Source organism: Chaetodon trifascialis, chromosome 7, assembly GCF_039877785.1.
Source record: "Chaetodon trifascialis isolate fChaTrf1 chromosome 7, fChaTrf1.hap1, whole genome shotgun sequence".
Taxonomy (NCBI): domain Eukaryota; kingdom Metazoa; phylum Chordata; class Actinopteri; order Chaetodontiformes; family Chaetodontidae; genus Chaetodon; species Chaetodon trifascialis.
The window spans coordinates 9,158,958-9,179,128 of record NC_092062.1 but is presented as its reverse complement, the minus strand read 5'-3'; the positions used below and the strand labels follow the sequence as shown (position 1 = coordinate 9,179,128).

Genomic DNA, 20,171 nt, shown 5'->3' with positions numbered 1-20,171 from the left:
TTCAGCAAAAATGTGAATGAGGTTTGGGCTCTTTGAATTTCAAGATGGCAGCCTATTACAGTCATTTTAAGCGTATCCGTGTCATCCACTGTGCTGACACAGCTCCCTGAAGATGGAGAGCTGGCTCGGTTTAATCATCGTCTCACCCACAATATGATGATCACACACACTGGGAGGAGACAGGTGGATGGATGCAGCATTATGACAGCACTCAGTCCTCATTGCATTAAGATACCTTAACCTCCCATTATACCTCACTGTCGCACAACAGAAACTTTCTGCTGTAAACACAATCTTTTATCCTTTTTGTGGACATCTTGTCCTGACAGACAACAATTACCTAAAGCTAGAATTACGGCCATGTTGGTTGTTTGCTTCCACCAAACAGACAAGGTCTAGTTTACATCCATGTCTGTCTAGACTTATATATGTAGTGAAGACTTTGAAGGAATCTAATGAAATGTATTTAGTGTATTTTTTGGTGGAATGGAACTTCTCACTATAATGACATATATGATTCTAGTGAACTCTAACTCTAATCAGTTCATCTTTGAGTGAACAAAGTTAACAACTGGACCATATGTAATGAAATTCCCTCAAGCGTTCACAAGACTGGGAAGGATGGAGAACCCGATAACATAACGCCAGCGGCCATGGCTGTCACTGGCAAAGGGGCGTAATAAACCTCACATGGCACTTATGTGAACCTATGACTACCAAAGTGCAGGCAAAGAAGGGATCAATATCTTACCAATGCAGTGGCCAGTCTTGACTGTCAATATAAATATGCACCTAAGAGGTGAATGCCAGTCTAATCTCACCATGTGGTTCTTATACTGTGGAATCTGTGTGTGTGTGTGTGTGTGTGTGTGTGTGTGTGTGTGTGTGTGTGTGTGTGTGTGTGTGTGTGTGTGTGTGTGTGTGTGTGGTATATAGGTGAGTATTTAAATATGGAGGGTTGAGTGTGAACATCTGGTATTGTCACGATCAGTTGCAGAACACTACAAACTACAGGTGCTGTGGAACAGATTTGTAAAAATCCAAATTATTTTTATTCCTCAGACTTCAATTTGGGATACAAACAGGAAGAATTTCTTTAGTTATGGCTGGGGACTGCAGGCGGTATGCTTTTATCTTTCCGGCTCTCCCACAGGATATGCCTCGATTTCACATCAACTTTTAAATCCTCAGAGCTCAGCAGACTTAAAGACAGATTTCAAAAGGTTCAGAAAAAAGATTTCTATACTCATGAACATCGTCCAGTTAAATAAAGAGTAAAGAGTGATCGGCCTGAACCAGAGAACAAATTGTCCCCATTAGTTACTGTTGCTACACCCGTCAAGCTCTCTATCATTGTATATGCTGTTTACAATAATAGCAGGGGCAGATTTTTGCCACATTTAATGACAATGAAAAAACAAAATAATGAAGTACAAAATGCTTCTTCATCTTCTTAGTAAGACATGCTCTCATTTGCAGCCTACATTAGGGAACACAAACACACTGTTTAATCAATTTCTTACACAAAAGTCACCACCTCTGCAGTATTTCACTCACTACAGCTCCATGGACACTGCACCATCATGCACAAAATGTATTTTGTGTACTGTACGCTGCACTTGAAGAAGAAGACTATTTTGTCACCAGTTTGTAGTAAGTTATCTCCTTTGTCAAAACTATATTTCAAATGTCATCTACAAGTAAAAATACATTTTCTGGACAATTTGTGGATGTTTCTTCTCAGAATAAATTAGAAAATAAAAGTAAACACAATTATGATATTTCTTCTATAGCTGAAGGCTGTGAAAGCAAAGTTAGTTTCCTGGTTATAAGGCTGCACATTATAACCGTACTGATTCAAAATTCACTGTTCAATTAGAATTCATGGAATTAATTATTCAAAAGAAATTCAGCTGTGTTTAAATGGAAAAATGAATGTGCTGCTCTAAGTGATGTATGCAGTACTTAGTAAGATACTTAAATATAAGCCAACCCGAGCTGTGGATTGTTCCTCTGAACCCACCTTACACATACTGCCTTAGCAATGTGACCACTTCTACCTTGCAGTCAGCATCCAGAAAAGCCAAAGTGATAAATGATTTATGCAGACTGTACGCTACAACAAGCCCCATTAAAAATACAGAATGTACACACAGCCAAGGAGAACTGTAAACTGGGCTTCCTAAACTTCCTACAACAGCTGTGTGAGACTATTTAAAGTTCAGTTTAAAGGGTTCTCCAGGGACAGCCGCTTTAAAAACGTAGTAGCAGAAAATATTGATTCAAAAGTGCATGCAGGTAAAGATATTACGTCTCAAATGATATATCTCTGAGACTTTACCCGAAACAAATAATGATATTTTGTTTTGTGTGTTTTTTTTGTGTGACCTGAAACCAGGCGCCACCTTTCTTCACATCAATGTCTTTTCATGTCCAGCGTCATCTGCGGAGTGCAGCTGACCAGAAATGTCAGCCATTATCAGCAGAAGTCATTTTAAAATGCCCTGAGATTTCTGCAGTCTTCTTGTTTTCTTTGTATTTCTTCTTTATGAGCGGATAAGAATAGATCAAAAGTGACATTGTGCTGACCTTTTGGTGCTGAACATCTTGGCAGCGTCTTCTTTCTCCTGCTCAGAGGCTTTGGGAGGTTGAGATTTGATGTTGACTTTTCAAACCTGCAGGAAGCACGCAGGCAGGCATGCACACACACGCACACACAAAGCAAAAAGACAAGGGCAGGGGACAGAAGGAGATAACAGTGAGATTTTCAGCATCACAGTCAGGTCGCCCCCAAGTTGTCTGGATGGCTCGGCCATGCACATTTCAACAACCTCCATTTGCTGGCCTCCAGCTGAGCAATTCTAATTGACTGAGCATGGCAGGAGGCAATGAGCAGTGCATAGCTCAGCCACCATGACAACAACAAAGCACGGAGTCAAATGTCAATTTTAATAATAATTTGCTTAACCTCGCCACAACATCACCCATTGAAAAACAGAGCGGAATTAATTAGCGCTGAAGCTCAGCTGGAGCAAAGAAAAACTAGTAAAACGCAATTAAAAAGGAAAACTACATATGTGTTTGTGGAGGCAAATATATCACACATAGGCTATTATAGAGCAGTCTCTCAATGGTTAAAATTATCTATAATGTCTATGCTATAATGTCTATGCTATTTACCACACTGTATAATGGTTGGGAGTTAGCCTCTGCTCTTTTATGTAAAGGTTATCAGAGACTGTGGAGGAGGAGCTGGAGTAAAAGAAGATAGGGCTCAATAATTAATGCGGAGGTCTATGCAGGCCTCACTTCTCACCCTCTCCTCTCTGTAATGAGATGAGTGGAGGGCCAGAGGGAAGGAGTGAGGGAAGGGGGGAGAAAAAAGGAGGGAGAATGGGATGATTAAGGTGGCCTGTTCAGCTCAATCCACCGTCTTGCCCTCTCCATCAGTTAGATGCACGAGCATGTGTGCACATATACACCATCTCATTTATAACACCTCCCCTACACTCTGGCAGGGAGCAGAGGAGAGCTGAATAAGCAGGCAAAGGTTAACAAAGTACCGTGACACTGGAAACATCTGATAATTCATTCAGGTGACACAGACACCACTTCTGTAAGTAATGTAAGGCGGCACAACAGCCAATTTTGCAACTTCCATGATTCACACATGACATGGGCAAGCAGCCACAGATGTCTTATTATTATTTCTACTGAGTTTTAAAGTCAGGAAAATAGTTTAAATACAGCCTGCAGTTGAATTGTTCTGACATTGCACTCTCAAGGTATGACGTGCGTTTGATAATGCAATTAGCTGGATTAAGGATTAGAGTAGTCTCACTATTAGAGCCAAACAAAACACACATTACAGATAAAAGCTGTTGTCAACAGTTTGGCACTAGTTTCACGCTCCATCGAGGGTAGCTCCACCATGGTACACATAAAATATTTCAACACATTTTTGACTTAGGAGTGTTCGTTCATTATTCCAAGATGGTTACGCCTGCTGCTAGCTTTGCAGCTACTCCAATAAATAAGTTGCTTCTGTGTTGTTAGGTATTTGGAGGGGTTAATGAACAAGTGAAACCAGATGAAACCAGGTTTGTTGCAGTAATCAGGGCCAGGCAGCTCTGACTGCGCAGAGGGAAAAGAAGCTCCATTTATCATCATATAATTTACACACTGTCAAAGCTGTAAACACACAAACTCCAGAAGAACTGGAAGTTCATCTTCTGAAAACTGGATGAAGTGATAATACTGAAAAAGGTCAAGTCACAGCTATTGAAATTGCATGGCTGTAATTCTCAGTCCTTACAAATGTCACCCACTGCTGCAAAGCCATCATGACTCCGCCTGCTACCATCACTGTTGATGCTACCACAACTACTGCAGTTTACCACAAGTCCTGCTGATATCACTATCGCCATCACTGCTCCAACAGCTGGGGAAGCTACAAATACTGACACAGTAGCCCTTCGCATGGACTGATGAGACAAAGATGACAGGCCTGTGTTTGTCCCCTGCCCCAAAATTGGAAAATGAATGAATAATAATAATTTCTTCTCATCTTTCATTAATATAGAAAAAGACTACGCTATTTCATATTTTGTATTTCTTTGCCTAAACCAAATGACAGTTTGAGTGCATATATATTTAGCCACTTTGAAGTCTGAAAAGGTATTGTTTCTACCAGGATATTTGGCCTTTAATTTTCTTGTTGATTTTTCATCTCCCTCCTCCTCCTTCCCCTTCCTCTGCCTCCTCAAAATGCCTGGCCCCGATTCACTGCTGCACAGCACCTATAATTTTTTCTCTTCCTCCCCTGCTGGTGCTAAGCCTGCCAGCTGCTGTCAGTCAGAGAGACAATTAAACAGAGAATACCTTTTGCTCCTTTTTTCAATCATTAAAAACAATAATAATAAAAACACTGAGATAATGCAAAACAAAAAGGATGACTAAATGTGGTCAGTTCAGTGGACTTTAAAACCACAAATGTCAACCACCTGGTGGTTTTACAGGAAGAGTTATGGTATCACCAAAGTCATTAGGATTCATTTTGGGGACCATCCATGTCTACAAAAAAAAAAAAAATCATGGGAATTCACACAATAGTTGTGAAGATGTACCACACAGGAAAATCTTGAAACAGTCCATCACATTTAAACAAGTTCAGTTTTTATATATCTGAAACATTTCATGCCATTATGGCAGCAGGGGGACATTAATGAAATGAGAAATACCTCGCCATAAAGGGCTGCAGGTACATGCACAGTGACAGCCAATTATTATAAAATACTTCATTTCATTAAAGCAAACTGTTTATCTAATCTGTAGGAATATTCAGAGCCCAGGCAGTAGACAGAGATAATTTCAAAGAGTCCCATAATTTCCTTTTCCATTGCTGTTAAAATGTGACTCATCCTCCCATTCGTCACAGTGTTGCAGGGCTTAAAATGATTACACAGAGTGCTTCACCAAGCCCAGCACTCCCCCTCAGAAAAATAATAACAAGCCTGCAAGCTTTCAAGGGTCTATACTGAACCAAGACAAAAACTGAAAATACATTTAGACTTTATTTGGGATTATATGAGGCCAGCTTCACCTGCCAGTGGGCTTAAAGTGAGCACAAACCAATAAGTTTCTTTTTTGGCACTATACAGTCAAATGTAAGGCAACTTGAAGGCCGCAAAGAGCAGAAAGAAGATGGTACAGGCATAGAAGCAGAAATCATGAATTGAAATTAACCCAGCTTCTGCATAATGTTGTTTGGGAGGAAATAAAAAATGTTTTATTCCATTTAACTAATGATTCATTTGAGTCAGGGAACATTGCATTTGGATGTTATTTTCCTCTGTTTTTCTGGAAACTGTGAAGGCAGACATGCAATTTACAAGCTTTCACCATCCATTATGTTCAGACATGCTAAAAATGCAGAATGTACAAAGCTAGCATTTGGCTTTGACCTTGTCCCTCCCCGTAACAATGCACCAAGCTCAGCACAGCAGAAGTTGGGAAGTGACTTCCCCCCAAGGGGAACTTAAAGTTAGAGCCTACAGGTGGATGCTGGGCTTGTGAGATGGTGTAAGAGCAAATGATTGTAGCAGTTACTGCAAAGGTTTGAGGTGAGCAGTGCATTGAAACTGGAGTATATCATGTGCAGCACACTCTCTCTCAGTAACGTGTTGGTCATACAATTTCATTTAATCTGCCATTTATTAGCAGATCTGTTAATACTTAATTTCATATTTAGAATCAGTTTTCGATAACCAATAGTCCTCAGTTCTGGATGATTTCCTGCTGTCCAGCGAGAGTGAAAAGATGAATCAACTCTGTTGAGTCTGTGTTTGAAGATTCGAGTTAGCTGGGTGACAGTTCACAAGAACATTTTATCTCACTAACATCATGATAGCTTTGATTAGCTAATCAGCGGATGAAGAACAAGGCGCCTAGCTCGCACTGTCTGGGGACCCTGTGTGATTCAGAGATTTAGCCAACATAACGGTTTCTTACAGCAAGTTTGCAGAGATTCAGAAAGCCTGGGTTTACCATTTTTTTTACTCCAAGCTATTCTGACACCGACTCACACTGGACAAAAAATGGAATTTAAAATACCTAGGCTGTCAAAATGTGGTTCCATTAGGGAGTTTGAAATTTGAATTTCATATCTTGTATATATAACAGACAAGGCAGATCTGTAAGAGCTTGTCACATATGGTTGCAAGTGTATCAGTAAATCATAAAGCCTTAAAAGGTTACCTTCAGTGTCAGCTTATTTCCATGGTTTATCTCTCTTTCTGCACAGTCACCAAAGCATGAACCTAAACCACAGCAAAGCACCAGTAGAGCCATGTGGTTCCTCCTGACATGAATGGACCTTGTCTACTTCCATCTCTATAGCAAAAGAACCTTGTTTGAGGATGTTTTTCCTGCCGAGCTTCATTAAGCCAGCCTTGTGTTTCAGCTTAATTGTCTCTGTGCGTGCAGAGCATCCTGACAAACACTATCAGCATCCAAGCATGTAATGGATTGAGGAGAATCCCTCAGACAAACAGGGGGACAGCAGGTATCGCCAGTGCTTGGGTCTGCTCTTCTGCTGAAAGCTGCCGGCCGTGAAACAACAATGACACAGGGGTGATGTGTTTGGCCAAACGCACGCAGCTTTAGGATCAGGGCTGACAGAGCTATTTCACACAAAACAGAGATGAGCTAAGCATGTATTGAGTGCGCCGTTAACACGAACAACTGCAAACACATCAGGCCTAATGCTATCCCAGCCAAGGCAAAGAAAATCTATCTACTACTGTATCCAGTCCACACTGTTTTAGATGGAAATTTCAATTCTCCCTGACACCGGCTTTATGAATGACTGATGAGAAGAGAAGGTAAATAAAGATATCAGCTGTGCTGGTCCCTGGATGACATCCAGAGAGTGAGCAGGAGAAGTGGAGTATTGATCAGAGGCAGGATTAGCTGGCCCAGCATGCAGCTAAATCAGTAACAGCCATGAAGAAGTGCAGAGGAAAGAAAACAACACCAGGCACATAACCAGTGAGGGGCACACACGCAGTAGGTATAGCTGAAGTATTTTCTTTTATTTTCCTATAAACCATCAAACTACCAAAACCCTATAACAGCTGCAACAGCGTTGCCAATGCCCTTTTTGTCCAAATGAATTTCTAATTTTGGGTATGTTGACTGTATTGATGCCGTCCATAGGTTTGAAGGGTGAGCATCTCATCTCACCGTCTCTCTGTGTAAAAATGCCTGGTGCAGCTCTTAATACAGAAAATGTCCACGTTTCTCAGCACAGCACAGGGATTCAAAGTGAAGCATTCGGTGAAGAGAAACCAACGCCTAATCTGAAAGGACGAAATTAGATTTGGTCAGTTCCATTATAGGCCAGCCAAAATCAAAATGTGGCCAAAAAACCTGTCTGTTAAGTCTCGTTGCTGCAGTGGCATTTCAATCAGGATCCGGTTCGCTGCAGTGATATGACTCATCGTCCCTTCTGTTCTCCACTCCTGTCCCCTGGTTGTCCCATTGTCTGCACCTCGGCATTGTTTACATCTCTCCCCCTCCAGTCCCTCATCTCTCCTTTCTGCCCAATTCATTTCCTTGGCTGTGTCTGGCGGTGCACACGGAGCCTGATTGCAGTATGTTTCCTGAACTAATAGGGGTCAACATTAGCCTGGCAGGAAACACAATGCCATTATGGAAATGCTCAGTCAATTACTGGGCAACGAATAAACACCCTCTCTGTCATTTCTGACTCTCATATTTGCGTTGGGATAATGGTTGCGATGCACAGTTGTTATCTGCTCAGGGGCATCTTATCTGCGTCTCCCGGAGGAACTCGGCAATATGTTTGAGATCAGTTGTGTCGTTGTCAGATTTTTGGGTTGCCCTGGATGAGGGTGTGTCCCCCCTGAAAAAACTCCATGTAAATTTCACCTGCGCTTGTCAGTGGGAAGGAATGATGGTTTCATCTTGTTTAATTTCAATATCCAAACATTGCATAGCTTTAATCGTGTATTGACGATATCTTCAGGATATCAAATTTAGAAGGACAATAGATGTACTGTATGTTTGACTTAAACTATTTCTTTCTTTTCACTAACTGGATTAATTTAGATAGAGAAGCTGAAAATATGACAAAATATAAAAGATAACAGTCTGACACACTGAGGGATTCTAAGCAACTAATGGATCAGAGTTCTCCAGTTTACTTCCTCATATTCTGCCATCTAATAGAGCACCAAGAGGCTCATTCAAGCCTGTATCATAACAGCTATAACTTTTACAGACATCGTGCTTTGGGTAATATTAGATCCGCAATCTATGCCTGTGGGAATGCCACTGCAACAAGGTTAAAATATGGAAGACTATAAATGTTTGTTAAATTACCATTTCCACTAAACAGAATACGAGTTCATGCTGGCTGAGTTCATTTAATGTTTTATTAAACTTTTTGAGCCTGCTCCCATAATGAATTTAAATATGAGATAACAAGATAAAAAAAGCATGCTTGTAAAGTGTGCTCGCTGTAAAACTAATGGTCTGAGAACTCAGATCTGAAAATTGCAATAAAGTTTTTAGCAGATATTATGGGATATGACACAGGCACAAGTACAAAATGTACAATATTCTGTTGGTGCATTTGAATGAAGCTGGGAAGACTAGACAAAACCATTTCCATCAACTTTCACAGATCTGTTGACTCTGAACAGTTAGAAGTGAGCACATATTGAACAGAACATCATTTTCCATGATCTTGTACCAAAACAGAAACAGGCCTTCATTAAAAAACCTTGTGTGGAAAAGGAGAAAAGAAAGAGCAAGCAAAAGAAGAGGAAACGCATGGTAAGCAGTAGAATCCTAGAAAGTTCCCTCTCTGAACATTTCCCTCAACTCCCCCAAATTCAAGCCCACATGTGCGACGCCACCTCCTGTGCATTACATAAAACATGTCGTACTGTAGCTCTATTAAAAGGCAGCACAGTCAATGAGAGCATCAATGAAAAAAAAGCACCACTTAAACAGACAGACATGAGGGCCTGGCTACAAAGTCGATCCTCGCACCAGGGATGATGACTTTCTGCTCTTGCTTGCCTGTACGGTATATCATCACTCCATTCAGGAACTACACGGCCCCATGAGACTACATTATGCCGAGAAAACTACTGAGGATCTCTTCTTCAAGAGTTCACCATTTTCTCAAAATAAACCTCTGCCTTCCTTCCTGTGTTGATCTATTTTTGTCTGTGAGTGTTCCTGAGGTTTCCCAGTGCATAGAGGCTACACATGATGATGACAATGGTGGGATGGGGGAGAAAAAAAGACAAAACCTCAGTTTTCCAGCAGAGTAGCTCATGGCAAGGTATGTACGGGAGCTAGAACACTGTCAGTTTGAGTTAAGGCCATGCCCACAGTCGGGCTAGGGACTGCTCTCTGCTGAATCACTTCACTCCATGATATCAGGCTTACAGAGACAAACGCCCGTGGAGTGTCAGTCAAAAATGACCCCATCCCCTTATTTGATTCAATTAGCTTTCAAGCAGTGTCCCAAAGTGGAACCAATGGCAATGTTCGCTCAACTTAAGTGATGGGGCCAAATCAGATTTTAGTTTGCTGACAGCATCGGCTTCTTTCCATCAAGCTACAGTACGTGGCGCAGGCTTTGTGATGTATGTCATCTGCCTGTCACATTATCACTCAATTTGCAGGGGCGGGAAATGCACTCAGAACACGCCCTTAATTTACCCTGACAGCTATTGGGATGATAAGTTTTGCCATTAAAGTAAAAATTGCCGATCTATCAGGAAACGTGTCCCTGAGCAGGATAAAAAAGGGTAGAACAGAGGAAATGAATGCAGATTCATCACTCTCAAACCAGTTCGAGGGAAACAGATTTAATCACTTTATGAAACATCAACATCCAAAGACTGCCTCTGCCATCCTTTATCCTATCCATATAATCAGTGATTTGGGTCACATGGCCATCCCCCAATGCATCGTGGGCCAAGTAAAGAGGGAGGAGGGAGAAGAAGATGGTAGTTGTTGCTGTGCTCAAGGGAGGAGGAGACATGAGGGGGTCACTAGGCTGGGTTCCTGTGGCTTAGCATGGCAAATCCTCTGTAATCCTCCAACCAGTCCCATGGCGCTGTTTACTGTACGTAGGGTAAAGCTATTATGGACCCAGACCAAGCCCGTCCCACTGCCCTGTAGGCTACATCCTACAACTGCAGTGGGTCCTCCACTATTGTTCATCTGTTCTTTTTTTTTTTTTTTTTTTTTTTTTTTTTTTAAGAGGACAACTGAGGATGCTTATCCCTCGTAAGTCTCTTTTGAGATTATCATCATTAGACGGCAGGATAACAGAGAGGGAGCCAGACAAAAGAGATGGAAATCACAGAGGAGTGAGAAAACAAAACATTCCTCAGGGTATTTATACAAAAACGAGGGGGGGCTGGAGGGGGCTGCTTTATAGCCTGCAGTCTGGCTGCATGACCACAGCTTTCTTTAGGTGCAGAGTCATCATGGACAACCAGAACTTTCTCTGCGTCTCCAGACAAACCCTCTCACATGTGAACACAAGTCATTTCTAACAAACTAACTTCACGGTGGCATAAAAGCATCGTCCTCCATGTCTGGTGCCTCTTTCTAAACAATATCTCAAGCCGGTATGGATCCATAAAGCAACATAATGGAGAAACATATTTCTTGGAAGCCTTAAAATTCATTTTCAACCGGATTCCTGGAATCACACGACAACAGAAGGCAACAAATCACTGTGCCACTGCCCTTGTCATTATCTAATTGCTTTCTTGTAGATTCAAGGCACTCCCCTTCCTCCCTCCCCTCTGTGTCTCTATCTATCTATTACCAAAAACTCAGCATCACCAAAAAGTACAGCCTGTGAAAAACTAATATTTACAAAAGCTAGAATAAAAAACAAAGAAAAAAAAAGCACACTTAATCCCTTCATCTAGCAGTTTCATTGCTGGGACCAGGACTGAATATAAATGCACATGCAGCTGCTCGCCAATATCAGAGGACATTTATTTTTACTACATTCTGAATTAATACCAGTAAGTTTTAAACAAATGACTCAATGCAGGTAGTGCTGCAGTGTTTACTCAAGTAATCCTGCAACAGAAAATGAACTGACTATCTGGATATTTTGATAACTAATTAATTCATTAAGTGTGAAGTTCATTCCATGAACATTTCCACACTGAGAATTTGATGTTTATCTTTTCTATGATAAACTTGAATATCTTTAGGTTAGGGACCAAGACATTTGATGACCTCACCTCACAATATGCTGGAGATATTAAAGGCTACCTGTGGAGTTTCTGACCAGTCGAGTCAATGGTGACACACCACTCCACTGATCTACAGTGCTGGCAAGGTGTCAAGAAATACAGCGATGTGACAGGAGAGACAGGAAGGAGCCTGCGAGCTAGTTCACATGGATGCAAACAATGTGGAATTTAAAAACACAAAAACTAAATGGGCTTTGCAAATGTTTAACAAGAAAGTGACCTAATGGACACAAACAATGTGTTTTGGTGAGTAACACTCAAAGCAGATAATCTTCGTTTACAAGAAAACTCCACAGGGCACCTCTAACTGGGCTGAATGATGCTCCCAGCTGATCAGTTACCTGTTCAGCTAAAACCTTTGTTGATGCTCATCAGCTGTTGCAGAATATTAAGAAAACTAGTTAGGTGGAACACACAGTCTGTCCTTTCAAAGGGGTTTCAAATGTAACTGAATCATGGACAAACATGTCTGTATTTATTATTTGCAGCAGATCATTTCAACACATTTCATGTATCAAGCAGTGTTTGAGCTGCATACCTTTTTTAGCCTATAAAACAGCACATTAGGACACTGAGTAACTAAAAGGTTCACATGATGCCTGAGCAAAGTGCTTCAAAGAGTCAAAACTCTGGCCAATCATCAGAGGGCATGTGATGTTGACTCCAGACAAAACCCTCTTTTAGAGATTTATGACTGAAGATTATCATTCTCATGTGGCACCGGACACCATCACTTGGCCTGGAACGCCTCTTTATTCTTTTTTGATGTGACAACTTCTGTGAGTTTAAGTAGGGTTTGAACATGGATTAGCACCAACCAGTTACAAAGCCACATTTAAGGCTCTGCCTCCACCAGCGATGGTGGCTCCCTCTGCTCTGTTTAAGAGCTCTCAAAGAACCATATGTATACATATACATACAATAACAATGTCTCACTGACTACATGGCACTATTATAGAACAAATGAGAAGCATTAATGACTCAGACAGAGACTTATTCCAAGATCAGTCATTTTTACATAAAACAGCAGTACTTCCAAACCACAGACTCCCAAAGGAACCACTTAGAATATCTAAAGATAATAATATCACTCAAGGTTATGCATAACCACCGATTTACCTTCATATAATGGAAGGTCAAATAGTGTCAGCTCAATGTAAAAGCAGTTTTTGCTTGATATTGTCAAAGGAAACACCCCATTGAGTATAAAAATAGCAGCAGCTTAACACAAATTTTTCACCAAGCGTGTTTTCAGGAAAACACTCTGCCTGGCAACAAGTCAGATCTGATGTCAGTAATTCCTTGTTTGTCTGTGTTCCTCAGGGTAGCGCAGAGGTCCTCACCTCTACCTGCGTGTGTGTGCATTAATGAGGTTGCAGAGAGAGATGAGGTAGTTGCAGCTGGCTTTAGAGCCTTTCACAGATGAATCTGAGAGATACTGAATTCTGTCGCAGCCATCTTGATAAGCATCAAGCCTCATCCCGTACAGCTTCAGCTTATCGGCATGACAACAAAGCATCAAAAGCACCAAAGCACAGCTTGATTTACGTGAAATACACTTTTATTAGAAGTCTACTAATTGAATTTGTTTCTTTTTAAAATGGCATGTAAAAATCATTTCTACTAAGTGAGTACAGTTCAGTTTGATCAACATGAATCTCAAGGCAGTAATCAATTGGCAACAGCATGCACGCACTGACGATGGCAAGGTGAAGGATTAATCAAAGCCAGCAGGACCATGCATAATTTGATCATGAGAGTCATCATTCAAAGTATGTGTGTGTGTGTGTGCGCGTGTGTGTGTGTGTGTGTGTGTGTGTGTGTGTGTGTGTGTGTGTGTGTGTGTGTGTGTGTGTGTGTGTGTGTGTGTGTGTGTGTGTGTGTGTGTGTGTGTGTGATGGCTGTTCTTTACAGTAGTGAGACAGGGGATAGTTCTTGTTTTCTCTAACGTGGCTGGTTCTCAACAAGAGGATTTTTAATTCATGAGATTAGTCCAAATTTCCATTTGATGACTACAAGACGGTGAGGGAAATGAGTTAGAGCTGAAACAATTAGTCCCTTAATTTACTAGCTGATGAAAAGAAAATTGCTCAGCAGCTATTTTGACAATATATTAACTGCTGGATCACTTTTCAGAAGTCAGAATTCCATATTACAGAGTTGAAATCGTAGTTGGCAATCAATTTCTTTATCGATTCATTAGGTCATTGTTTTAAATGCATGCTGTCTCAACACTAACTACAGAGTTTCAAGAAACAAAACACACATTTGAAACATGGCAACCAAAATCATCTATATTATGGGAGCACTTAAACGCACATTAAATTTGCTTCCCTAAGTGTTAAGCTAACTGGTTAGCCTCACGAGCTTCATCTGTATACACAGTTCCTTTGGTTTCAGTGTGATATTGTAGCAATAGTGGTGACTGCAACAGTTCACTTTTGGTATTCACATCTCATTTTACAGTCCTTTTATTTAATGCTGCCTATCAGCAACAACTCACAGATATGTATGTGTTTGTTTCTTTGTGCTTTGTTTCAGAAACTAGACAATTATGAACCACTATCCTGTATGTTTGTACTGCTTGTGCTATTTCCATTCTGCATGGATAGAGAGCAGTTAACCTTGGGAAAACACTGTGAGCATTTTTTAACTAAAACAAGGCATGTATTGAGTTTTATGTAAAATGTGCTATTATGCACACTACACCATCCTCCAGATGACAGAAGAAAGCAAGTCACCATGCCTACTGGTTAGGGAATAAAGCGCCATGCACACCACAACGAGCAGCTGTTGTGACAGATAGCGCCCCTAAATACGCCTGTCACTGACATGAGGCCGCTATCAATGGTTGAAGCTGAAGACTTCAGAGCAATGATCAACAGCCTCCACCCTGGCTACACTCTTCCCTCAAGGACCCATTTTACTAAACTGATGGAGAGAAAATATTGAGAGACATTCCAGGAAGTAAAGACTGTAATAAAAACCAACAACAGCAAAATTGCTCTCACCACAGATATATAGCCAAGTGAAGCCACTGAAGCCTTGGCATCACATGCCGTTACATCTAATATGACTGGGCCATGGAGTCAATTTGCCGTACCACCATGCTACTTCAGGGCAGACATGACATCCAACAATGCAGAGTGGTTGGAGGACGTAACACCAGGTTTGAAACTCCTCCGAGCAAAATCAGCGCCATGTTTTGGCTGGGACAAACATTCTGGAGGAAACAAATGGGTGGTCCTCTGTGCACTGCATTAGCCTGACCTTACAACTTGTGATCAACTCTGTTCCCAGCTCAGGCTTTCCAACTTCCTGCAACAGAGCAGCTGCAACAGCAATAGAAGAGGGAGATTTCTGACAGCCACGGCACCAGTCACAGTCTTCCTGTCCACTGCGCTGGGCCTGAGGTTCAAAAGACTTAGGTTTCTTACACCTGACCAAGTCCTGAATGTGTAAACCAAAGTGCAAACATTGGCATTTTGAGTGAGAAGGGAGATGGACGGGCAGCAGCGCGGCAGTGGCCGAGCCAGTGCCTCCTCCGCCATTACTACAGCTGCTGAACCGACAACTCCTGTCTCTTTAATGGACTCACTCCTCGATTTTAAAGTGAAGAGGAGAACAGAGAACAGGAAGCTGAAGATCTCAACAGCCAAGTGAGGGATGAAGACCTCACATACTTTGGCGAGAAGCCCCTTACCAAGGAAGCAAGTCCATTACATTGGTGAAAGGCTGGGATGGATGGATAGATATTCTACATTGGACAGGCCAGGAAAGTCCTACCTGTGCATCTGGTACCTCAACACTATCTGAGCGGCTGTACTCTGCAGAAGGCAACTTACTTTCCACTTCCTTTTTTGTTGTGCAGTTTATTAAAACAAAGAGCATATATCTTCTGCACATGTTGGATAGCATGTAGGCCTATTATTTGTCCTGAAATGTGTTCATTTGGAACAACATTTTGTTTTTGGAATAAAATGATGAAATTAAATGACTGTTCTTGTGTTTTGAGTCATCGACTGATGGAAGAAATACTCAGTAGGTTAACTGATTACCAAAGTAGTAGTTAGTTGCAGCCCTTGTTGGTTGTAATCATGAAAAACGTCAATGCTGTATGACTAACGTGGACCAAGTAAAACAACACCAGCCATCATCATCACAAAACGAGTCATACTGTGACACATTTTCACTTGTAACACTTCAGCTCCTCCATCTCACTTTGCTTTGAATCGACCTTGAACAAACTACAGGGTGTGTCAGCAAAGCGCTGTGAATCTCTGGACAGTAATACAGTACCTGAACATGCTGACCCCACTCTGGACTGATATGTTTCATTAAGATATAATAAGAGCTTAAGGAGCCTGGACAATATACAGGCTCCCCCACCACAGTACCCTGGAGGCAGCTCATTGTGCACCTTATGAGGCTATACCTTATTGCATTATGCAATGGTGTAATAGGCTTAGCTACATGCTACTCTGCAGGGGGGAGTTTTGGGCCGACTCTGATGACTCACTTCATTAAGCCTCCCTTCCTCAGAGCTCTCTAGTTGCTGAGGAGTGAACTTTCCACACCCCCACATCAACACTGACCTCAGATGCCACTTACAGTAAAGAAAGTAAACATCCAATCATCAACTCACTAAAACAAATAAACATTTTATATACACATTTCTGAGTTTATATTGGCCTTATTTTGATTGCTGGTACTTCTGTTAACATTTTTAGGATTTTCTTTTACCTCTATGATATTGTGTAAAAGGTCTATGGTGACCTTACTGCTCTTCTCCTCTGGTACTTCTAAATATCTTTCCTGCTGGGAGTCCCAACCTACTTTTTTATTCACTAAGCTTCAAAATGCATTCCAGGACAGAGAAATGGCCGATACACTTGACCAGTAATGCCAGTAAAGGTAAAAGAGACATAAACCACCTCTTAATAGTAGTACTAGTAACTAATTGAACGACATGAACAGCGTGCAGAGGTGAAGAACTAAAGAGACCCTTCACCTGAATTTCACCTGCAGCGCCTGGACGCGTCACAAGAAGCAGCGTCTTAAAAGAACTATTTTTAAACCACCCGGGCAGCAGCAGCTGTACGGAAACACTACACTTTACAAACATTAAACCTTTATAAGGAAACGACTAATCCGGCCATATCAACACATAAGCCAGGTGAATCGTTTCGGAAAGACCAAACACGCCGATGCACATCAGCACTTACTTTCAGAAGGACATACCGCGAGGAGCTGCTTCGGATGCGCGCAAATACGCTCGGACAAACGATGTGGTGTTAGAAGTGTTTCTTCATCAGGCGTGCACCATCGCGGGAATGTACACAGAGGCAGACATGCGGAGTCATTTGACCTTCTCCCAATAGAAACTACCATCGCTGAGACGTAGGGTAGGGGAGGAGCGGACCATACCAAGCAGGCGTCCCGGCCAGCGGAGGGGGGGAAGAGAGGAAGGAGGAGGAGGAGGGAGAGGTGCCAACCTGGGATGCCCCGCGGGGATGACAGCGATGCAGGAGTTGCAGTAAAGGATGGAAAGAAAGGTGCAACTAGTACGTGGAAAGATACTGAAAGATAGTGAAAGAGCAGAAGGGGGAGACGTGATGATGCTTCACCCTCCCGTGCAGATGTGCAGCATTAAAGTTTCAGTATGGTTCATGCTGAACCATAAACAGTCTATGCTGGAGGATGGAATACACTGGATCATCTCTTTAGATACATCATTTCTGTACAGGAGGGACGTGGCCAAGTGGCAGTGTAGAGTAAACATAGAGCCACCTAAACGTACAGCATTCACACAGAGCATACACATTGGGCCTGATAGAGCTTTCATATTTAAAACACTTGAAAACAACATGAAGTCCAGGGTACGTCAGAGCAAAACTGCAGTTTTGGAAAGTTCAGAACAGACCCTGTGAGGGTGACTCATCTTGATGATTTGGTCTAAAAGCAGTTTCAAAGCCTTTCTCAGAGGAACAGGGACCAAGAACTGATTTTCTAAAAAGAGAAGGTTCGTACAGATCTTCCTCTGTCGACTGAAGGAGAGCAGAGATGCACAGTTAACAGGACTGACCTACGCACCACAACAATCCACAACAGAAAACTGCCATGAAGAAAAGCAAACCACAGCCACCGAGGCCTTGACATAAGATGTTAGGGAACCTTGACCTGCAGAATTTATTGATTTTTCATCATTTTCACAAAGTGAATTATTTAACTCACTGCATTTGTACTTTTTATTGGATTGCCTATGACATTTGTCGCCTCAGTGACTCTACAGATGTAATGTTTAGTCAATAAACATGAAATCCTGTGATGTTAAAAGGATGGCTCACAAATAACAGCTTAACTGTAAGTCCCTTTAGGACTATTATGGAAATAAACAACATACTCCAGGATAAAAAGGAGCAGTCAGCTGACTGTTTCAAGGCCTGTTAAACACACAGCATAATATGCTGTGTGTTTAACAGCATATTATAATAACTATTATGTACAGTTATTATATTGGTATATTATAATGATATGTGAAAGGGTACTGTCAACAACTTTTGGGGGATTGTGAGCTCAGTAATCTCACACTCCATATTAGGATAAATACTGCATTGATTTAAAAATTTTCATGTCAATTATTTGTGCAGTTATACTTCAAAATTATACTTATTCACTTACTTCTGCACTAGCTTACACATTGCTGCACCTTTTCTTGAAACAGAGCTAACACTGTTATGTTGTTGTTGTTGTTGTTGTTGTTGTCAATTCACTCATCTTTACCTGCTCCACACAAATCAGCTACTGTTACTGCCTGATCATAGTCATCATCGTCAATGTCCCTTGATTGCTCTGAAATGGTCATATGAAAGGGTAGCAAATCTTTCAAATTAATCTATATACATTTTCATGAAGGACAACTAGCTCATCACTATAAATGTCACCTACGACAACTTCCCTCTTGACTGAGGACAGGACGGTGGCTTTCTGTTTTTTCTTTTTAAAAGAATGAGGAGATTCTTCTCTAATTTTCACACATTCGAAAAAGGCCTAAATGTTCTACTAACCACTTCAGCAACACGTCCTTAGGCTGTAGACTGCATCTTCCCCAGCATTGACAGCATAGGCTGCCTGGTTTCATACCACAGAAAGGGGGTGTGTGACTTTTTGAGTCATGATCTATGACGCAATCAGAGGAATATGTTTGATGCCTAATATGAAATGATTGGTCGAAAATAATATATAACTGTCTGAGCTACTCAGACACATATGCTTATTTATTATTAGTGGCAAGAGTCAGAACCTAAATTACGCAACATCCACTTGGTCAAATGGCACACTATTGGTTCAGGGAGAGAGGCTTTATGACCTCTTATATCTGGATTAAAGGTAACATCCTTGTGAAAGTTATTACCACCAGCAAATAGTTTTACTCTGCAAAGGTGTATCTGTATAGGCCACAGAATGAAAATCCTGGCAGTGATGAATTAAAGACACCTTGGGCTGTTGCTTTACATTAAACGTGAAGCCTTGTGAGAACACAGCCTGATATAAACCACTGCTTGCTGTCCAGGGGATTGGCCTCATGCACTATAAAGTTGTCACTGAGGGTGTAAAGGAGAAAGCAAGACATAGATATCCAACTGGTTCAGTGTTGGGATGCAAGGTTGCAGAAGATCATCCATATTTCCATGTGATACATACATTTTAAATGCTGCTGTTTGTGGTTGGGCTTGAATTTACTATTTATACTGTATGTGTTGTTACAGTATGTCATGATGGTGATGTACAGTTATCTACACGTTATTGGGCAGATGAAGCCCAAGGCCAAATGAAGAGCAGTGTCCCTCTCAACTACACTGACAACACCAAGACCTCGTGCCCACTGAGTTGGAAACTGCATTTCTCAAATATAAATGAAGACTTGTTACTGTATTGATTGATGGTGCACTTCAGCAGCGAGGGGCGAAAATCGATGAGCGCCACATGGAGTCTGAGGACTGAAGAGTGATGCCTGTGATGCCTACCCTCCTGAACACCCCAGAGCTCACTCATAAATAAATGAAGGAGACTTCTGCTTTGTCAAAGGAGGAGCCTCTGTATACATTTTTCCACCAAATCATACAAAGAACAGAAAAATGCCCATCAAGATACTAGGTACTCTTCACTCCACAAACACACAATGTACAGTACTCTTGTTTTTCATGGATCAGAGAATCCATTCACCAGAAATTAAAGAGCCACTTCATTGCAGTAGTAACATTTAGTGTGTGTGTGTGTGTGTGTGTGTGTGTGTGTGTGTGTGTGTGTGTGTGTGTGTGTGTGTGTGTGTGTGCGTGTGTGTGA

At 41.5% G+C, this 20,171-nt stretch overlaps 1 protein-coding gene across 2 annotated transcripts in view; it reads right to left on the bottom strand.

Annotated features, from left to right (window-relative positions):
• oxr1a (oxidation resistance 1a) overlaps nucleotides 1–17,225 on the bottom strand; it is a 154,166-nt gene extending 136,941 nt beyond the window's left edge. The window contains exons 1-2 of one of the 2 annotated variants that reach the window (XM_070967429.1): nucleotides 17,051–17,225; nucleotides 2,590–2,675 (exon numbers count right to left, since the gene is read on the bottom strand). In XM_070967429.1, the coding sequence (XP_070823530.1) occupies nucleotides 2,590–2,606 (17 nt within the window). In that variant the 5' untranslated portion in view covers nucleotides 2,607–2,675; nucleotides 17,051–17,225. The remainder of the gene's footprint in view (nucleotides 1–2,589; nucleotides 2,676–17,050) is intronic. The other variant, XM_070967430.1, reaches the window with a different exon arrangement.
• Nucleotides 17,226–20,171: the final 2,946 nt, after the last annotated feature.